Genomic DNA, 21067 nt, shown 5'->3' on the forward strand with positions numbered 1-21067 from the left:
ATGGTCTCCTGTCACACGGGATGGATGGAAATAGAAAATGGGCAAGCTGTATTGAGACTTGAAGTGCTTGCATTCCCTTCTATTCTCAGGCGCAGTGATACTTTGCAAGGCCAAGTTCAAAGACAATTCGAATGGCAGATGGCATGATTGATGATGGATGATGGGCTCATTTATTTATGTTTATTTATTTATTTATTACATTTGTTACACGCCCAGACCCTGGGGTATCACGGCGTGCTTACAGACATCTTTAATAATTGGTCTTACAAGAAAAGGAAAGGCTTGTAGAAGGAAAAAGAATACATGTCATACAGGTTAGGTACAATCAGGGTTGCAGATTTAGAAAACTGATCATTGTGCTAGTACAGGAGAGAGACGGTATTAGTATTCGTTGAATAACCAGGTTTTCAATTGCTTTTTGAAGCTGGGGAATGAGGTGTCTTTTTTGATGGGGATGGGGAGAGAGTTCCAGTGTTTAGGTGCTAGTACACCGAAACTACTCCCCCCGCTCTGGTGTTATTGTAGCAGGGAACCACTCGGTAGTGATTGTCACTAGAACGTAGTGTTCTGATACTTTCTTTTTTCTGTACTACATTATTCAGATAGATGGGTGCTTTTTAGTCAGGCATTTGTGTGTAATACATCTAGTTTTGATGATTATTCTTGCTTCAATCCGTAACCAGTGTGCATTTTTCCTAATCTGTGAGATGTGATCAGATTTTTTTTATTTCTAATGCTGCTCTTAGAACTTTATTTTGCATAAGTTGCAATTTACTGATGTTAGCCCTTGAACTTCCTAGCAAAAGCACATTGCAGTAATCTAGTTTAGATAATACCAACGCTCTAGCTAAGGTGAGGCAATTGGTTGGGGTCAGGAATTGGCGGCTTAATGCTATCAATTTGGATGTGTATGCTGTGGATGATGAGAGGGTGCTGATATATTTGGTCATCGTGAGGTTAGTGTCTATATGGACCCCTAAAGTTTTGACTTGCTTGAGTACTGGGGTTGGGGATCCGTCTATGTTGATGGAGGCATTGTCCGGGTGAAGTGTGGCTATTTTGGTTGGAGATCCCACAATGAGAATTTCAGTTTTCTCATCATTGAGACAGAGACTGTTCAATGCCATCCAGTTTTGGATGATCGTGTATATTGTGTTAATGAATATGGTGTCCTGGTCGTAGTTGCCTGTGATGGGTATGATGATCTGGGTGTCATCTGCCAAATTGGTATAGATGACACCCATATCATCAAAGGCAGAGAAGAGGAGCTTAGTATAAGCATTATAAAGTGTTGGGGAAAGGCATGATCCCTGGGGTACTCCTATGGGTACTGGTATGGGGTTAGCAGCTTCCTTGCCTATGGCAACTCTGGAAGTGCGTTCAGCCAGGAAGGATTTCACCCACTTTGTGGCATCACTGGAGAAGTTAAAATCATTGGCTAGGGAAGTACAGAGGTTATCATGGTCCACCAGGTCAAAAGCTGACGAGAGGTCCAATAGCAGGAGAATGCAGAGTTTACCTGAATCTCTAATAGTGTCCATCTGGATTTTGAGGTCCAGGAGTACCGTTTCCGTACTATGGTTGGGCCTGAAACCTGATTGTCTGGTTCCTAGCAGCTGGTTCTGTTCAAGGTGTGCTTGAATTTGTGTATAAGCTATGTTATCAATGAGTTTGTGTAGGAAGGGGACCGTCGTTATAGGTCGGTAATTGGTGGGTACTGTGGGGTCCAAAGACGGTTTTTTGAGGAGTGGGGTGACCCATGCTTTTTTGATGCTGGCTGGGACTAGATTAGTGTTGAAGGAAGAGTTGACAAAGTTGGTAATGATAGGGGCGAGCGTGCTTGCGCAGGCCTTCACTAGTTTAGCTGGGACACTATCGCCTTTGCAGTTGGAAGCTTTGAGTTTGGTGATAGTATTGAGTACTGACTCTTGGGAGACTGGGCTGAAGTGGAAAGGAGGCTTGGGTGTTTTGATAGAGGTTGGTGTTTACGGGGTTTTTGTCAGCTAGGAGCCGTCTTTTGGTGGTAATTGTATTTTGTAATAGTGTGATTTTGGTGGATAGGGCGTCTTGAATGGTGGTGCACCATTCTTTGCTGGCCTTTTCTGAAGTGGAATTGGGTGTAGGGTTTTCTAATTCTCTAATGATAGAGAAGAGTTCTTTGGCATCAGACGAGGCATTGTTTATACGTGTATTGTACGCATTAGCTTTGTGAGATATTATGGCTGATTTATAGATTTTGTTTGAGTCCTTGTAGGCTTTGGCGGAGTCAGGTGTGGGATGTTTATTGTAGGCATGTACAAGAGATCGTTTGGTTCTTCTTAAGGAGGCTAGTTCTTCAGTGAACCAGAAGTGGGCCCTTTTATCAGTGCGGAGGGTTTTACTTGTAACAGGCGTTACTTCATCAATGGTAAGGGTGAGGCAATTGTGGTAGTAGTCTGAGATGACACTAGGATCTTCACTGATGACTAGGTTAGTTAGGAGTTCTTTTTAAGGGTGGGGTGAAATTCTCTACCGTAAGCTTACGGGGATTTCTGGTTTCGATGGTGTCCATTAATTTAGGTATAGGGGGTAGGGGTTCATCACTCATAATGGTAAATTATATGCAGTAGTGGTCAGTCCAAACAATTGGGGTGATTGAGTCAATGATAAGTCTGGTGTTTAGTGTCAGAACCCAGTCCAGAGTTCGACCCTTGATATGGGTGGGTTCATTCACTATTTGGGTAAAATTCATATCTTTAAGAACTGCTTGTAAAATTGTAGCTTTATGGTCTTGATGGTCGTTATATCCTAAGTTCAGGTCTCCGAGGATAATGCATTTTGTATTGGGTTAGATGTGGGGTGCGAGTGGGAGGGGGATATCTGTTTCTGGTTGGCTGTTTACAGTGGGAGTTCTATATATATACTATGATATTGACAGTGGGTAATTGAGTGGGGAGGCATGGTCAAGCCCACCCACAAGCACCTGGGGTACCAGCTTGCATGCTGCTAGCAAGTCAAATATTCCAGAAGGGTACAAGCGTGCCAACCAATTATAGAGGGCCATGAATTGAAGAGCCCTATAGTTTCAGAGCCAATGGTGTGTCGTGTATTTAACAAATATTGAGGATGACTTGCATAAGGGGTGGGCATAAGTTGTCCACCTGACTATAGAGTCCAATCACAATCCAATCCCCTGCAGAAAGTATACCTAGATGTTCCCCGTACACCTATCACAATCCCAAGTAGGTTTTCTTAGTGTGCCACGTAGTATGACATCACGAATGCCGAGTTTTCGCTATGAAAGCATTATTTTTTATGTGATACGTTGAGATCATGCTGTGAGACGTCCGTTGATGTCTGTTTTAGACAATTGATAATAAAACAGATTGCGTTTGCCAACTTCCTGAGTCGGTCTTATTATTGGTGTAGGAGTTATTCTGCATCCTCATCCAGTTAAAGACGTGCTACCTCATTTAAAAGGGCCTAACGGTTCAATCATACACCAGTCCCCAAAGTTGGTAGTGGGGTTTGGCAATGGCCATTGGTCGATTTGCCAGCTGCATGGCTTTTGGCCATACCCCAGGTCCCCCAAGTCACCAGTAGTGGGCATTTCCTTGCGGCTAAGGTGAGTGATCCCTTTGGTCAGAGTATGAGCTCTGCCATAGGTTGGGCCCTTAAAGCTACCTAAGTGGGCATTGACCAGGGCCTGTGGCCATGACCAGTGGTTAAGCTGCTGAGGCATGGCTTCTTTCGGAAATCACTCAGCCTACCTAATCCATCCATAGTAGACACTGGCCATGGCATCTGGCTATGAACAGTGTCCTCTTTGGATGGTTTGGGGAGGCCCAGGTCTTGGACAAAGGCCATGCCTTGCATAAAAGAACCACTCACCTTAACCATATGCAGGTGCCCAATACTAGTGGCTTGGAGGCCAGTAGTCACTTGTTCATGGCATAGCTTTCAGTCCTGCCCAAGGCGCTATGAAACTACTGATAGTTGGCACTGTCCAAGTACTATGGTCATGGCAATTTGTGACTTTTCACAAGGCAAGCCCTTTCGTCCACTCCTAGGGTCTCTTACAACTCATTCAAAGCCCCACTCCCAAGCCACAGAAAGTGTCCAATGGCAGCTTTCCCCTGCTATGTGATGGCAATGGCCTGGTGTTGCAGTGCTCAAGGTCCCCCAAGCAACCCATCGTGGACACGGACCATGGTCTGCGGCTATGTTGCTTTTCCTGTGGTTTGGCCTAATAGTTGCAGCGCAAAACCACAAAGCACCCTGGGTCTGGGTCCACGGCCATCTACTGCTCATGGCACAACACTTGTGTGCACTAATATTAAAAACCTGCTCTTGAAAATAACCTTTACAGTCAGGGGTCGAGTCCTAAATAAAAGTGGGGGGACTCATTAACATACCAATTGAATGTGGCCTCACCAGAAATTAGCATATCAAGGTGCTGTCTGAAAAAAAGTGGGGGGACTCCATCCACCCACAACTACCCTCGACTTGAGCCCAGTTTACAGTCTATTTTGGCTTGTTTTGTGTTGGCTCTCAAATCAAAACTAAAACTCATCATACCAGTCTGTAGAACTGCGGTTTCTCCTGAGCTTGTTTTGTTCCATGTGCCCTTCTAGCACTGTTGGTACATGCATTTCATTTACGATGGGATGTGTTGGTTCATTACCAGTTCAAGGCAGTGGCCAAGTTATTGATGCTCTGGGAACCAAAACTTGTGACGTTTTCGGGTTTTGTTGTTTTACGCTGGAGACTTAGCTAAAGTGATTGCACCGAAATACTAGTATTTTGTAAGATAAACGTAACCATTACACTGCCTCAACAGAAGTATTTCTAGTGAAAATCTTTGGTTTATTTCACATGAGATTTAGCTACACCATACTTCAGCCTTTATCAGATATTTACATTCCTTTAACTATACCATTTTAATATTTTTACTAGATAATGCACACTAACAAGCCCACTTATTTATTTATTTTATTGTTCATTTATAACACGCTTAATACAGGCGAGAGGTTTCGAAGCGTGCGATCGGGATCCGAACTTGTGTTGCGCAGCGTTGTCTTGCGTCCAAGACATACGCGCAGTCGGCGATAGTAACGCATTAATTATCGTTGAGTTGGATTACATATAGGAAGAGCACTTTTTCGGATGCTTATACTTTGGCACTGTTAAGCTATACGTCCAATTTCAGGAAGTTCTCGCCAGGGGCAGGGGAAGAGGGGCAACGTGTAATCTGATTCATGGGATTATCTGCGCGTAAAACGTAGATTTGCGTGCCATTCTGCCTGAAAATCCCTGTTTGAGGTATGGAGATTTTCGGGCAGAATGGCGCACAAATCTGTGTTTTACACGCAAATAATTCCATGAATTAGGAGTGTTCACCATGCAAACCTCCAATGGCAACGTTTTCTCTCACGTACAGCAAAATTAGCTAGACGGATTTGTAAGAAACCTGCACGAGAAGATAGCTGCTGCTTCTCATTTGCAATGTTCACTTGGTCTGGTGAAAATAAGTACAGCTTTTCAAAATAAATAAATAAATGTGGCCAAAATGCATTTTTTAGAGCTTGCTGAACTATTTGTCATTGTCCAAGGTCATTTTCTAGGGCTCGTTAGGCTTTTCGAGTTTACTGGCCCAGACCTGCTCTGCAAAATGTACTAAGGGACAACAGATTGGCTGAAGTCGAAGAACAGAAATTCTGATCAGTGGTAGCCATCTGAACATTTTCCAAAATGGACGACATTGTGGTCCTTTGAGTTTTTGTAGGCTTCCGCAGACACTGTGCTGAGAATGTTTTCAAAAGGGTCATAATGCAGGCTCCTGGGTTCTATTCGACTTAATGAAAGGCCAGGAAGGGAGCCACAGAGTGGTAAAAAATGCCCACAAAATGCATTTAAGAAGCAGCCTTTGTCTGCGAGTTGGAATGAGGGTCTGCGGTCCTCAAGCCAGCTCTGTGTCCTGGCTCGAGCCCATTTACCGGATCTGAGAACGAGCTTGACCAGTGGCCCAGTCTAAAACAAGCTGACCAGGTCCATGGATCCAATGATGCCTGGCGGTGGCTCGCAGATCCGGCATGGGGTCAGTGGGCAAGGAGCCAGGTCTGAGTTGAGTCATTGTGAGCTCATGGACCTTCAGGACAGGCCCAAATGATCAGGGGTGGACCAAGCATTACCACTGGGCATGGTTGCGGGCAGGTGCCCAGGTCATGGCTCATGCCAGCCCAGTAGCAACAGTGGGGCCCCAGGGCAAGTCTGAGAGAAATGCCCATAGTAAAGTGCCCACTGCCGACTGGTTACAATGGCCGGCTTGGAGATGCTTTGGTCGTGGCTGACGTGGACAGTACATGCACTGGTTCAAGGTTCAAGGCAAGAGATGGCAAATACATACCACTCGGTAGCCCACTTACCATCAGAACCTTGGAAACTTAACTCAGCACGGGAATATCTAAAGCAATTCCCTGATAAAAGGGTCAGAGACTTATTCCTGAGGACTCGCTTGAACTTGCACCCGACCAACGAGATTCGGGCAATCCGGGGCCAATCATCGGAGAACCATTGTCGACAATGTAATGACTCAACCACAATCAAATCTCTTTCTCACATAATGACATTGTGTCCAGCCTTAACTGTTAAACATTATTTTCATTTAAGACCGCTTTTCTCTGACTTGACATTTCTGATATGGACGGATGCCTTTAATGACAGATCATAAGATCAAGTACGTTATGGCAGTAGTCAAATTTGTGACCGACGTCCTTCCAGAGATTGGAAATGTAAAGTTTTCCAGATTGTCTGGGATGGATACACATTTGTCTGTCTGTTTTGTTGCTCCTTATCAGTAAATATTCACTTTTATTTACTTTATTAATGGAAATTGTTGTTGTAATTTTGCTCAAAAATTGTTGATTCAATTTCAATGCAAATAAATAAATTTAAAAAATGTATATGCCCACTCGGCATGGCCTCATAGCCGAGGGCCATGCCCTAGGCAAAAGGACCACTCACTAGGGGTAAAAGCCATAACGAACAGGAAGATTGGGGCTCTGATAGGAGCCCAGAGCATCCCAGAAGACACAATGGGCCTCATTACACGGATGGCGGTAGGGATTTACCGGTACCGGTAAAATACCGGTACCGGTAAATCCCTACCGCCTTACTACGAGGTCCCTTTGCGGGTTGGGGGATTTAACGCCTGCTTATTGCAGGCGTTAAAATCCAACCCGCTAAGGGACCTCGGAGCTAATTACGGCACCGCAAAATTGCGGTGCCGTAATTAGCGCCTTCCCCATTCCCATAGAGCCCTATGGGACAGAAATGGGAATGGGGAAAGGCAATGGCGGAAGGGGGATTTACCGCCCCTCCAACCTTGGAATGGGGCGGTAAATCCCCTTTCCGCCAAGGCGGTGCCGGTATTTTACCGGCATGAGCCATGGCACCATGGCTCACCGCCTACCGGGTAATGAGGCCCAATGCATGGTAACGAGGGAACTAGCTCTTAGATTTAGGGAATTCTCCAAGTCAAGTGAATGCCCTTTGGATATGTTGGATGTGTAATAGGTGCATGGGGAATGCCTGAACGCCATTACCCGGCACAAAACCAAAGACCATTCCTCTGGCACAATGTTTAACAGGCATTATTCCCGCAGGCGATGCCTGGTGTTGACATTGACTGGCTAGGTGGTGCCAAAGGCCATTCCTTGCGACAGTGTCCAACTGGTGTGGCCACAGGATTAAGTGGGTAGCTTCAAGGTGCTAAGGGTATTGGCGCCGGCTTGCCGAGTGGGTATTGAAGGCATTTTACTGCATGTTGTGAAAGAAAACCTGTTTAAAAATGTTTTGGTTACGTACCGTTATGATTTAACGGACATTGTATGGACAATAGGGAAAACCCCAATTTGGGGACGCTTTAAATGTGCCCCACAGACAGAATTGCATACAACTTCCAAAAATCGTATAAAGCCAACTTTCAATATTTTTTGACATTTTTGTGATATTTTATCCATGGGGAGCAAAGTTATACATGGTAGGGTCCCCAAAAATATTTTCCCATTCAATGTTGCTCCCCGCGGAGGGGGCTGCATGAAACCAGCCAAAGGAAATCTACCCATGTTTGGATATGTTGTCAAATGTTTTGTGAAATTTCATTCAGGTGGGACCAAGTGATAAGGGGACCAAGCTCAATAGGCACTACAGAGTGGGTTACGTTTTGCAGGCCATGCACAAAGGCTATTCAGCGGTCATGAATGCTGATTTTCTTCACGATGTCATGGATAATGTCATATGTCATGTTATTAGTAATGCCATTGATAATGCCAATTTCGATATCATTTCAGATGTCTTGTGCAGGGTACAGTAGGCGAGTTATGGTTCTTTGCTAACCATAACTGGAAAAATAAAAGAAATATATTATATTGTAAAAATAAAGCTGCTTATATTAAATGTTTCAAAAAAGGTAGCAGGCGCTCCTCTCCAGAAAGAACATGGCATGATAACCTGTTCTGAGATGAGAGTTTGCAGCACACGCTTTTTGCTCATTGTACCTGTCACAGATGGAAAATATCCATTTGCATATCAGTCTTTGTCCCACCCACATGGGCAGTCCAGCACCGAAATGCTATGGCAATTCCTCTCTGAACAAGAGTACCAACAGCAACCCCATACACGTGTTTCAGCCTTGTTGGGCCTCATCAGTGAGGTGAAGCTGTGCCTCTCTGAGCACAGTGAGCAGGGAGTCCACGTCTGGTTGCCCCCAGGTAACTCAGGGTGACCAACCTCAAGTTCCTTGCAAATATTTCCAAAAAGGTAGCAAGCGCTCCTCTCCAGAAAGAAAATGGCATGATAACCTGTTCTGAGATGAGAGTTTGCAGCACACGCTTTTTGCTCACTGTACCTTTCACAGATGGGAAATATCAATTTGCATATCAGCCTTTGTCCCGCCCACATGTATATTAAATGGAATACATCGGCCTCTCTACCATCCTTTGCTTGTGATAGAAAAGAGGAAAACGTTGGAATGACAAATGCCTGCATATGGTCATAAAATGTATAGTGCACGGACACCCCATATACTTGGGGTGTTTTCTCTAATGCAACAGATATTTCATTTGAAGATATGCAGAACAAGTGTAGAACCTATACTGTTGAAATAAAATCAAACCAAAATGCTGCTTGCAATGGGCCTCATCACACGGATGGCGGTGAACCATGGCGCTACTAGCGCCATGGTTCATGCCGGTAAAATACCGGCACCGCCTTGGTGGAAAGGGAAATTACCGCCCTATTCCAAGGTTGGCGGGGTGGTAATTCCCCCTTCCACCATTGCCCTTCCCCATTCCCATTTTTGCTCCATGGGGCTTTATGGGAATGGGGAAGGCGCTAATTACGGTACCGCAAATTGCGGTACCGTAATTAGCTCCCTGGTCCCTTTGTGGGTTGGTTTTTACCACCTGCAAAAAGCAGGCGTTAAATTCCCCAACCCGCAAAGAGACCTCGTAGTAAGGCGGTAAGTATTTACCAGTACCGGTAAAATACTGGTACCGGTAAACCCTTACCGCCATCCGTGTAATGAGGCCCAATGTGTCGCAAGGAAATACTTTAAGAAGTTGACAACAATCCATTAAAATATACCTTTCGAGTTGGACTCGTGCTCTTCTGCCCTAAGCTCTTGCACGGCACTGAATGCACGCGCTGCATTAAATCACTTCTCATAATCACATGGCGATAAGTCATCAAAGAAAGCTCAAAGGAGGGGAAACTGAAAAGCTAGACAATCTGATAAATCTTTTAGTGCCACACGATTTCCACAAAAGACTTTTTAAAGTGCGTGCTGATCTGAAACCAGGCAATCACAAGTTCTTATTACGGGAGAGTAGTGATGTCATAACTTGACTAAAAAAATAACCCTTTGTACGGGTGTTTCTTTATAGATATTGCAGGCTTATATCAATTAGTTTACAGAATAAAGTGCCCCATTGCATATTTCAAGGTTCATAAGAATCATGGAAAGGTTCTGTGTCATATAAAGCACAAGCCCACAGGCCAAGTCCTGCATGGAGTCACCGAACACTGGGTTAACTTTTATAATCCTCATAACATATCATTGGGAGGACATTATTCTTAATAATACCAAAAGAAACAAAGTCAACAAATAAAAAAAATAATGTTGCGATTACCCAAGATAGTGATGTAGTGGAATTCCTTTCAATAGAAATGTATGAATGAGTCAGCATTTTACAAGTGGTGACGTCAGTGAGAATCAGGAACTGGCTTTTAGTAAAGAGCAGGGACATACGGAATAGTGAGGGAAAGGGGTTTGCTTAGTTTTAGGAGCAGAGGTGGGCCTCGGATGAGGAGCAGGGAGGGGCCTGTGTGGGCGATAGGGTCTCGGTGAAGAGCAGGAATGGGCCTGAGGTGAGTAGACTGCATGTGCAGGGTGTAAAGAACAGGCATGTAGATCAAGTAGGCAGTAAACGTTTCCTTTGGATAAGGAGCAAGGATGGACCTCAGGTGAGGATCAGAGAGGGTCTCTGTCAAGGGGTAGGGATGGACTGCACGAAAAGACAATGCATAGACCACAGACGAGTAGCAGTAATGGGTCTCAGAGCCGGAGCAGGAATGGCCCGAGGGGTAGGAGGAGAGATGAGCATCAGACTGAGGAGTAGGGCGAACCAGGGGTGAGCAGCAGGGGTGTTGCTAGGTCTGGAAAAGATCTGGGGCTACGCTAATTTTGGGATAGTTGGGACTCTGGGCTAGCCATTTGATTGTAGCCCCTGATCTTCTAGCCAGGGCTACAACCAAAAGACCCGGGGCTATAACCCCCTCATGCCCCCCTAGCAAAGCCTATGGTGAGCAGCAAAGATCGGCATCCGGGGAGGAGTAGAGGTAGGATTCTTGTGAGGGGACTGGATTTGCCTTGCCTGAGGAGCAGGGATGGCTCACAGGTAACATTCAGCAATGATCCTCGGGTGGGGCGAGGAGGTGGGGATCGGGTACAAAGCAGGTTGCTGATTAGTAAGGGTACGTTTGGCTGGACGAGCCAAGGAAGAGACTCTCATGTTAAATGTAACTCATTACTATCTCAGAAGTCAACCATGTCTACAGTTCCATGGGATTATACGTTACTTGGTAAATGGAGATATATCTCAGAGGTAATAAATATATTATGTATTAGCCTTAGGCACTGTAGACATGGTGCTCTTCTCCTAATCCTTCAAAGCCTTATCAGCCGTTCCTTTTAGCCTGCCCTCCTCACTCCGGACCATCCCCCATTCCTAATCGGAGATCAACAACCTGCCACTAATGGCAAGCAGAGGCCCTGGATGGAAACAGGCACATCACCCTGCTCTGCATTTATTTGCATTGGCTTAGGTTCCATTCTACCAACGCTCAATCCAAAAACACCTGGGTCACACAACCTGATTCCCACCACACACCTATTCATGCAAATTCTGCCTTCAGCTTCAATAAATAGTGTATCCAGAAACACTTGAGGGTGCTGCCAATGTTTTGTTTTCCACTAGTGTTCATGAACTTTTTGCATTGATTATGCGTGTCAAGGATCTATGGAGCCATTACATCGAGAAAAAAAAGGTAACACGTTTTATGGCAAATCAGGGCAGGGAGAGACCCCTGCATCCCCCCCCTCAAATGCCCCCCACCTTAATTAATACCCTAACCCAACCCCCATCTACATTGCAGTGAAATGCGTTAAAATAAATTGATGTCATGGGCTAGGTTGAAATATTCTGCGATGTAATGGTACAATACCGGTGTCACAGTACAGTTTTGCAGAGTCCGCAGAATCACAACATTTCAGGAAACTCCCTTCAGCAGGTGGGACTCTCTGGCACCGTGGATGTGACCGAGTGTGGCAACATGCTGCCATTGCTCCAACAGGGAACAGCTGTGAAACCACTCACCATTCTCTGCAGGTGCTGCCAAGGCCTTCTCGGGATTAAAATACGACATGGAAAAGAGCAGGCAGAGCAGGGGCTGCCACTTGAGCATTTTAGGGCGCCAGCATCGGGGTTCAGGGTGAGATCAGGACCTGCTGAAGAAGCACAGGAAGGAGGGTTTGTCTATGTGAACTCTTCTCAAACATACACCAATACATTATCAATACAGACACAGAAGCACAGAAACACACACACACAGCCACCTAGGCATATATGTGGCACCACCTTCAGATTTCATGCACAGTACATGCTCAAGAGAATTGGAATTGATTTGAAATATTTGTAAACATGCGTAGGACGAACTCAATCGTATAAAGGCGCAGCTGGTATACAGAGAACAGAAACAAAACCAGCAGACAGTGTGAAGGACCATTCTTCAGATGAAACGATGCTAAGCCCCTTAAAAAAAACATCTGCCCTTTATTTGAAGAGGAAGGTTTTAAGAGCTCTCCGAAACTGATAAATGGATTCCAGATCTCTAATTTCTCGAGGAAGGCTGTTCCACAGTTTTGGGCCGTAGACGAAAAACCCACTATCTCCCCTTGTGACATAACAAGCGAGAGGGATTGTCAACAACAGTGGATTCCCTGAATGTAACATCCTGGTTGGTTGGTAGAGACTATGTTTATCCCCCAGTTAAGGAGGGGCAAGACCCTTCAGGCTCTTGAAAATCAAGCAAGCCACCTTGATGTTCATTTTATCTTCCACCGCCAATCAGTGAAGAGTCCGACGAGAGCCCGAGACATGGGAGGACCTGCCAAATCGACAGACCAGTCTTACAGCAGCGTTCTGTGCTCTTTGCCATCTCTGATGCTGTTTGACTGGAATCACACTGAGAAGGCTGTTGTAGTAGTCCAAATGAACCCACTACAGCAGCATTATCATCATCTGGAATAAACAGCAGATCTTGTTGTAACATACACAGAGAGTACAACACTGCCTGAACCCTGGAACTATCCTGGCCTTCACTACTGAGATTGTCCTGCCAGATGCACCCTAGAATTTTATTTTGGAGGTGAACTTTAGCTAAACCCCCAGAAAGCATGGAGTCTGGGGACACTTCCCTGCCCCAAGAAGATGTTTAGGTCCAAACAGTGCAACCTCGGTCTTAGTCGTAATAAGTTGCAACTGATTTTTTCGACATTGAAAGACTCACTTCATCAAGGCACTCTTTGACCACAAGGAATGTTTCCTTGATATTCCCTACTTTAATGAAAACATGAGTATCATTGGCATGAGAGTGGAAATTAATCGCATGATTCCTGTGGATATCCATTAATGGCCATAGGTAAAGATTAAAAAGCATGGGCAACAGAAAAGATCCCTGTGGTACTCCACAGCCCAATTAAATTGGATCTTAAAGAAATCCCCCAATTTAACCTGCTGGCATCGGTTCGAAAAAAAAGGAACCAAACCATTTCATTGCATGTTCGGAAGCATTGCCAATCTCTCTTAAATGACCAAGCAGGATAGGATAATCAACCAAATCAAATGCCATGGAGAGATCCAACATTACCAACAATGAAAGATCTCCTCCATTCGTGACCCTTAGTAGATCATCTTGCACCACCAGCAAAGCTGTCTCAGTCCCAAATTTAGGCCTGAAAGGTGTCAAGTAATAAATCTTTCTCAACATACTCTGGCAGATGGCTGGTGACCACTTTCTCAAGCACTTTACCTGGCCACGGGAGCCCCGCAATCGGTCAGTAATTCTGCAATGTAGATGAGTCTAGATTAGGTTTTTTAACAATGGCGTGACAATGGTTTTCTTCAAGTCCAAGGGCACTACACTCTGTTCCGGAGATTTATTTATGAAAGCTGTCATAAATGGGGCGATCTCCGACGCTATTCACCTCACGGTACATGCTGGCATCGGAAATATTAAATCATTAGTGGCTTTAAGCAAAACTATGAATGAGTGAATGTCATCCTCTGACACAGGTGTAAAGTCAAAGGATGGGATACCCTGTCTGTTTAAAAAGTCTTTTGAGGAAGACTGAAGACTCAGCATGATATTATCCTGAATAGTTTCTACTGTTTCCTTTAAAATAAAAAGGTAATAAATATGTTAACTTGTCTCAGCGGCGGCTCAATAGTGGAGGAGATGCAACTTGAATGGCACAGATTTTATATGAATGAGAAGAACTTGCTGGGATGCTTTTTCGCAGCATCAATTTTCTCATCAGTGTATTTTGATTTTGCTGTAAAAATTGCCTGCTTATTTTTCTTCAGTGCACCTTTAGCCCTGATATCCCTATGTACAGTTCTAGCCTCTCTCCACTTCCGGTCCATTTCTGCAAAATGTTTTTGAAGAGGAATTACATTTTGTGTAATCCAGGGTTTAGAATTTTTTGTCTTCATGGGCTTGAGGGGTGCTGTTTTAGATCAAATGTCGTCCAAGAAAGTTGCTCCACATGAGAAAGAATCATTGCACAAAAGTAAATAGGACTCGCTTGACTTCCGTTTCAGATATGTCAGCTAGATCCCATGCATCTACCATTGGAAGTGCAATGTTTCTCAGTTTTTTGCCTCAACAAGAACATCCAAGCACAATGGTCTTACCATCGAAGAGGTAACATGTCTTTTGGAGTTACACTAGGCACCCTTAACAATAGTATGTCTAAAGAATGATCTTTGATATGAGATGGGGAGGTAGTCAGTGATGATAAACCATGACCTTCTATAATCTATCAGAGTTCCTTAGATTCTGGGATGGGGCGGTCATATACCCACACATTAAAATCACCCAGACAAAGAATATCTCTATGTTTAATCCCTGTTGATGAAAAAAATGAATCCAGCTGTTCTAAAAAGACCATAGCCGGGCCTGAAGTATTATAACCAAACACAACTTTTAACGCGGATGTGGGAGTGGTCCAAATAATCAGTTGACCCACTTTTTTCACCCCATCCCAGTCTAATGAGTCTAATTTTAAGATTTGCAATGAAGATATATAAATCACTGCTGTACCCCCTCCTCTCTTCCCTTCACGATTTACAGATTGTGTTAAGTGCCCATCTGAAAGAAACTGATGAAAAGATGCCTGGGAGGTATCAGTAAACAAAGTCTCTGTAACAAACAAAATGTCAATTTCATGTTCCTCAATAAATTCATATATGTTATGTTATGTTGATTTATACCGTGCACTGCTACCACCCAGAAGCAGTCTCCAGGCGCTCATATATTTCAGTTGCATGAGCAATTGCAGACCTGACATTAACCGAGGCTGCCTTCTTTAGCACATTGGCAGAGGAAATAGGATTCGGACATTCAACAAATGCATGATTCAATATATCCAAAGCACAAACTTTATTAAGAGCCCGAAGAGTAAACTTACTCCCATTGAACGAAGTGCACGTGGAACTGCACACGCACAGACAGAAACGGACCCGCATACACAAGCCACATAGGCATTTTAGGGCACAAGCATCACGGTACATGGACAGATCAGGTAGGCCCTGGTGTGAAATGGCAGAAAGGCTCAGAATGTGTGGAACTACCCACATAGCTATATTACATGCACATACAAAAACACAAGGAGTGGTATTACAGAAACTTTGCACCAGTGCAAGTGCATTTAACACTTTGACAAAAATTGCACTAGTGCAAACAAATATATCATTTCGATGCATTTTTACACCAGGGCATTGCTTCTCCCAGTCCTAGTCCTTTGCCTTGGTGCAAAAATACATCAAAAGAATAAGTATTTACATTAGGGCAATTTTTTTCTACTGTGAATTGCACAGGTAAAAAGTTTCTATAATACTGCACCAGGTATATTTTGCTCTTGATGGGAGATCAGAGCCTGCTGAGAGGTCACAGGTATATTTAGTCGGTGGTATTGCACCCATGGACACACAAACACTCAAACAGTATACGCACATATGCCCACAAATGTAAATAGCAAAAACAGAATGAGAGAGAGAGAGAGAGAGAGTGAGAGAGAGATGCATGCAAGCACAGAATGAGAGAGAGAGAGAGAGAAAGAGAGAGAGAGAAAGAGAGCGAGAGAGAGAGAGAGACAGAGAGAAAGAGAGAGAGAGAGAGCGAGTGTGTGTGTGTCTGTCTGTCTGTGTGTTTTTCATTTGGGCACTTCTGCTTTCCCTTTGCTATTTTTCATTTCCCAAGTACTGTACAAAGTGTAGGTACATGCTTATTATTTGTGGTGACATATGTGGCATCTTGAGCACACCAAGCTACCCAGAGTGGACAAGGGTAATGGCCTGTGACCACAGCCATGTGCCTTTCTTTATCAGAATGGCCACAGCCTGTGACCATGCACAGTGGAGACTTTGGAGAAGGACAAATGGCAGGTTTTGGCCACTGGCGATAGCGAGTGGCCCAAGGGCCCACTGGAGTGGCAACTTGCCATACCCCACTGCCACAGATAAGGCCCCTATTGCCTTAGTCTTCCCCAAGCTTCCCAAAGTGGCCACTGGCTTTGGGCTGTGACCAATGTGCTCCCCAAAATGACCAATGATGACTGAAAGTTTCTGAATTAATCATAACCTCTGGCATTACTCTGGCCAATGCTCCAGCCTGCTGTGCTCTTTCAGGGGTGGAAAGACCGCATGCAAACACGTTTTTGTCTTATTCCACAATGGAAAAACAAAGAGGTGATGGCTGGAAGGTTTAGAATTAATCTTAACCACTGGTAATGCTCTGGGCAACCCTCCAGACCACTGTTCTTCACCTGCCAACCCATTACAGAAGGGGAAAGACCATATGCAAATCAGGCTTGGCCCCACCCCAAAAGGGGCAGTCCAGCCCGAACTGCTAGGCCACATCCCTTCTGCACGAGACCACAAGCATCCCCAAACATGTTTCGCCCTTGTTGGGGCTCATCAGTGAGGAGTAGCATGGGTCTCTAGGCCCAGCAGGCACGGGACCCACGGCTGAAACATGTCTGGGGATGCTTGTTGGGGGTGGGGCCAAGCCTGATTTGCATATGGTCTTTCCCCTTCTGTAATGGCTTGGCAGGAGAAGAACGATGGTCTGGAGGGTTGCCCAGAGCAATGCCAGAGGTTAAGATTCATTCTAAACCTTCCAGCCATCACCTCTTTTGTTTTGCTCTTGTCACCCCGAGTGGGACAGGTATGCCCAGACGTGGGTCTCGTGCAGAAGGGGTGTGACCTAGCAGTTCGGGCTGACTACCCCTTTTGGGATGGGGCCAAGCCTGATTTGCATATGGTCTTTCCCCTTCTGTAATGGCTTGGCAGGTGAAGAACGATGGTCTGGAGGGTTGCCCAGAGCAATGCCAGAGGTAAAGATTCATTCTAAACCTTCCAGCCATCACCTCTTTTGTTTTGCTCTTGTCACCCCGAGTGGGACGGGTATGCCCAGACGTGGGTCCCGTGCCTGCTGTGCCTAGAGACCCAAGCTACTCCTCACTGATGACGCCCAACAAGGCTGAAACATGTCTGGGGATGCTTGTGGTCTCGTGCAGAAGGGGTGTGACCTAACAGTTCGGGCTGACTACCCTTTTGGGGGTGGGCCCAAGCCTGATTTGCATATGGTCTTTCCCCTTCTGTAATGGCTTGGCAGGCGAAGAACGATGGTCTGGAGGGTTGCCCAGAGCAATGCCAGAGGTTAAGATTCATTCTAAACCTTCCAGCCATCACCTCTTTTGTTTTGCTCTTGTCACCCCGAGTGGGACGGGTATGCCCAGACATGGGTCCCGTGCCTGCTGTGCCTAGAGACCCAATCTACTCCTCACTGATGACGCCCAACAAGGCTGAAACATGTCTGGGGATGCTTGTGATCTCGTGCAGAAGGGGTGTGACCTAGCAGTTCTGGCTGACTACCCCTTTGGGGGTGGGGCCTAGCCTGATTTGCATATGGTCTTTCCCCTTCTGTATTGGCTTGGCAAGCGAAGAACGATGGGCTGTAGGGTTGCCCAGAGCAATGCCAGAGGTTAAGATTCATTCTAAACCTTCCAGCCATCACCCCTTTTGTTTTGCTCTTATTCCACAATGGGCCATAATGACTGATCTGCTAGGCCACAACCCTTCTGCATGAGACCACAAGTCACCCCAGGCAGGTTTTAGCCTTCTTGGGCATCATCACTGGGGTGTAGCTTGGGCTTCTTGGCACAGCAAGCCTGGGTCCCTCATCTGGGCATACCTGTCACACTAGGGGTATATTTGGCAACACTGAAGAGGGATGGTTTGAAGGTTTTGATTGAATGATTGCCCCTGACATTGCTCTAGAATTATTAACAGTGGCAGTAGCAATGTTACATCTTCAGACCATTGTTTTTCTGTCTGTCATGACAATACAGAAGAGCAAAGGCCTTATACAAATCAGACTTGCTCCCACCCCATATTTACTTTCATTTTCTCATTTCGAAAGTGCTGTACGAAGAGTGATTAAATGCATGTCATTTGAGGTGCCATATTTGGCGTCATGAGCACACCAAGACTCACAGAGTAGCCATTGGTCACAACCTGTGGCCTCTTGTTGCCTGAAGTTGTCACTGTGACTGTAGGCAGGCCCAATAGCCACACTGACCGTATTGGAGGCCTGCGGGCCTCCTCCCCTGTTCGTGGGTCTGGTCTTGGGGTTAATACCCAAATGTAGCCAGGCTACCCCACTCACCCGTCCAGATGCCTGCTGGTCTAATGGCTGAACTGGTATTTATTTTAGATTTTGGTGGGCATAGCAAACCCCTGGAGATGCTTGTAATCTCCCTATATTCAGCGCGAACCCAAGAAGGCTAAGGTATGCCCCCTTATACATGTTTTGCAGCAGAGGGTCAGGCAAGACCCCAAAGCAAGTCTGTGGGTCACAGTGGCTATCCCCTAATAAATGTGGTTGCCCCTTCTTAGGTCTGCAGACCCAGGATCATCTGGAAGAGCACCGGCAGACTCTGACTCAGGCAGCCAATCAGTCAGCTCAAAATGTGTATTTGGTCCAAACGTGGTAATGGGGGCATAGCTCATAAATATTGCAGGGGTGTTTAGCCACTTTGTGGTAGATTTAAAGGAAAATGCTGGACCAATGTGCACCAAATTTGCAAAAGCACAGTTTTGGTACTAGACGTCCCACTGCCGCATTATCCATTATGCCAAGTAGGCTACCGGCGATGGCCCCACTCCTTTTAGGGACCCCAGGAAGCCGCCACGTTAGCATTCTTTTAATTTGCTAGGGGGTTCTGAAATTTCGACAGTGTAGGGTTTTCCACAGGGTTTAATCTGGCACTGAGACGTCCACTCCACCCGAAAGGTTAACGTGGATCTGTCGAGCAGTTTGGGATGTAGAAGAAATCCTACTTTTTAATGAGAAAACGCATGTTTTGGGAACCCCATATAACTACGCCCTCTTTTGATAAAGCCTCACCAAACTTTTCCTAAAATGTACATGTTTTTTTTTATGACAGGCTTGTGAAGATTCATCAAATGTCGCTAAAGTTATAAGCCTCCTGAAAAATCTGGTCCTCCGGGGAGTTCCCAAGCCTACACCCCATCAACCTGCCACCCTTACAACTCACCTATCCCCCTCCTTGCCAGACAAACTCCACTTACCCCAACCTGCTATGCCCCCCACGTAGATCCCGTTCGCGGTGGCTCACCATGACAAAATATTGGCCCCCATGCACAACAACACTCCTACCCATCAATACTACAGGGAAGCCAGCAGCATTCGTGAGGCACACCACAATAATCCTCAGTCATCTGAAGAAAACGTCTACCACTAAATATCTCACAAATGCTGGCACCTTTTGCAAACGCACTCTACAACAAACATTCACCCTCACATCTGTCCTCCTTCTCCTGCTATCATCCTCCTCATCCCCCATGCCCTCCCCTCTCCGGGACTCAGCCTGCTGCTCAGACCTTCGCTCCAGAGAGACCACGAATAACAAGACCATGCCGTCCACATCGGATAAAGAAAAAGAACACTGCATCTGAACTACATCAAAGCATACGTTACATATACCTTACACCACGTCTGTGGACACAGGCCGCAGGCATGGCATCCATGCACCATAGAATGCACCTATGGCTATGCCATTCCGATCTAGCACATAGCCGTCTACACTGAAACCCCTGACGCACCTCAAAACATCTGCCACTAGCATACAGCGACTACCAATGAAAATAAAATTTGGTATAGCTGGGCACCCATAGAATCTTCAGTAATAGCACTCTATCCTAAACCACCAACAGCGCCCACTCATGTGCCGGACCTCTGGGATGCTTACTGGAGGCTAGTCAGTAACCGAAGTGCCAAGCCGGCTAAAATGCACACAAGTATCTCTTCATCTAAACTCTTAGAACCTCCTACACATTGACTGCGGACACCGAGGGCGTACCAACCACAAAGCGCATTGAGGCCATACAAGTGGGGAAAGCGTGCTATAGAAAATAGTGAATACAATACAATCCTAAACAATAACTATAGAGTCTCTTTTGCCAACCCCTCTAAATACAGAGTCGATGAAAGTGACTCTCCATGTTTTAACTGAACCCACTGTGGAACAAGCAGTTTTTTGGACTCTTATAACATTGATGATGGAACGAAATGTTACTGAATAAGTATACACTCAACTATGAATTTCTTTGTTAAGTTTTGACGTTTTCTCTAAAGGGGCGTTATAAAGGGGATCCCAAACATGTGTTTCCAAAAAAAAACACCACTGGCAAATGTTGCCCTGGTCTACACCGCAGGACAGATTTGCAACAAACTTTCTCCAAATTCTGGTGTCTAGTACTGAAAGTGTGCTTTGCTTGGTTTGGTCAGATCCATACTTCCTTAAAAGTGGCTAAACAAGAACAGAATCGTGTTAATAATATTTCAACATCACAGCTCTATTTGTGGACCCACGGGCCCCTTCTGGGACATTGGTTGGCTATTTTGCATTTGCGGACATCGCCAGGGTCTGGGACTTGTAGAAAGAGGCAAACAGATTGGCTAGTCAAAAGACAGTCATTCTAATTTGTTTGAGGCCCTGCAAAAATATCCAAATGGCCGCTATTGTGGCCCATTTATTTTCATAGCAGGTCTGTTTAACCCGCAATGGAAATCTATAAAAGGGGCACATTGCAACTGTCTGGGGAGCACCTAATTCTTTCAGGTTGGGGGAGCCCAAAGTGTTGGAATATTGACCCAAAAA

At 45.4% G+C, this 21067-nt stretch overlaps 1 protein-coding gene across 4 annotated transcripts in view; it reads right to left on the minus strand.

Moving 5' to 3' along the window:
- Nucleotides 1–21067, minus strand: part of LMTK3 (lemur tyrosine kinase 3) — a 406442-nt gene that overhangs the window by 381383 nt on the left and 3992 nt on the right. For 3 of the 4 annotated variants that reach the window (XM_069637273.1, XM_069637254.1, XM_069637283.1), the window contains exon 2: nt 11916–12046. In XM_069637273.1, coding sequence (XP_069493374.1) covers nt 11916–12003 — 88 coding nt within the window. In that variant the 5' untranslated portion in view covers nt 12004–12046. The remainder of the gene's footprint in view (nt 1–11915; nt 12047–21067) is intronic. The other variant, XM_069637264.1, reaches the window with a different exon arrangement.

The sequence above is a fragment of the Ambystoma mexicanum genome, chromosome 1q, assembly GCF_040938575.1.
Source record: "Ambystoma mexicanum isolate Mex_15411 chromosome 1q, UKY_AmexF1_1, whole genome shotgun sequence".
NCBI lineage: Eukaryota > Metazoa > Chordata > Amphibia > Caudata > Ambystomatidae > Ambystoma > Ambystoma mexicanum.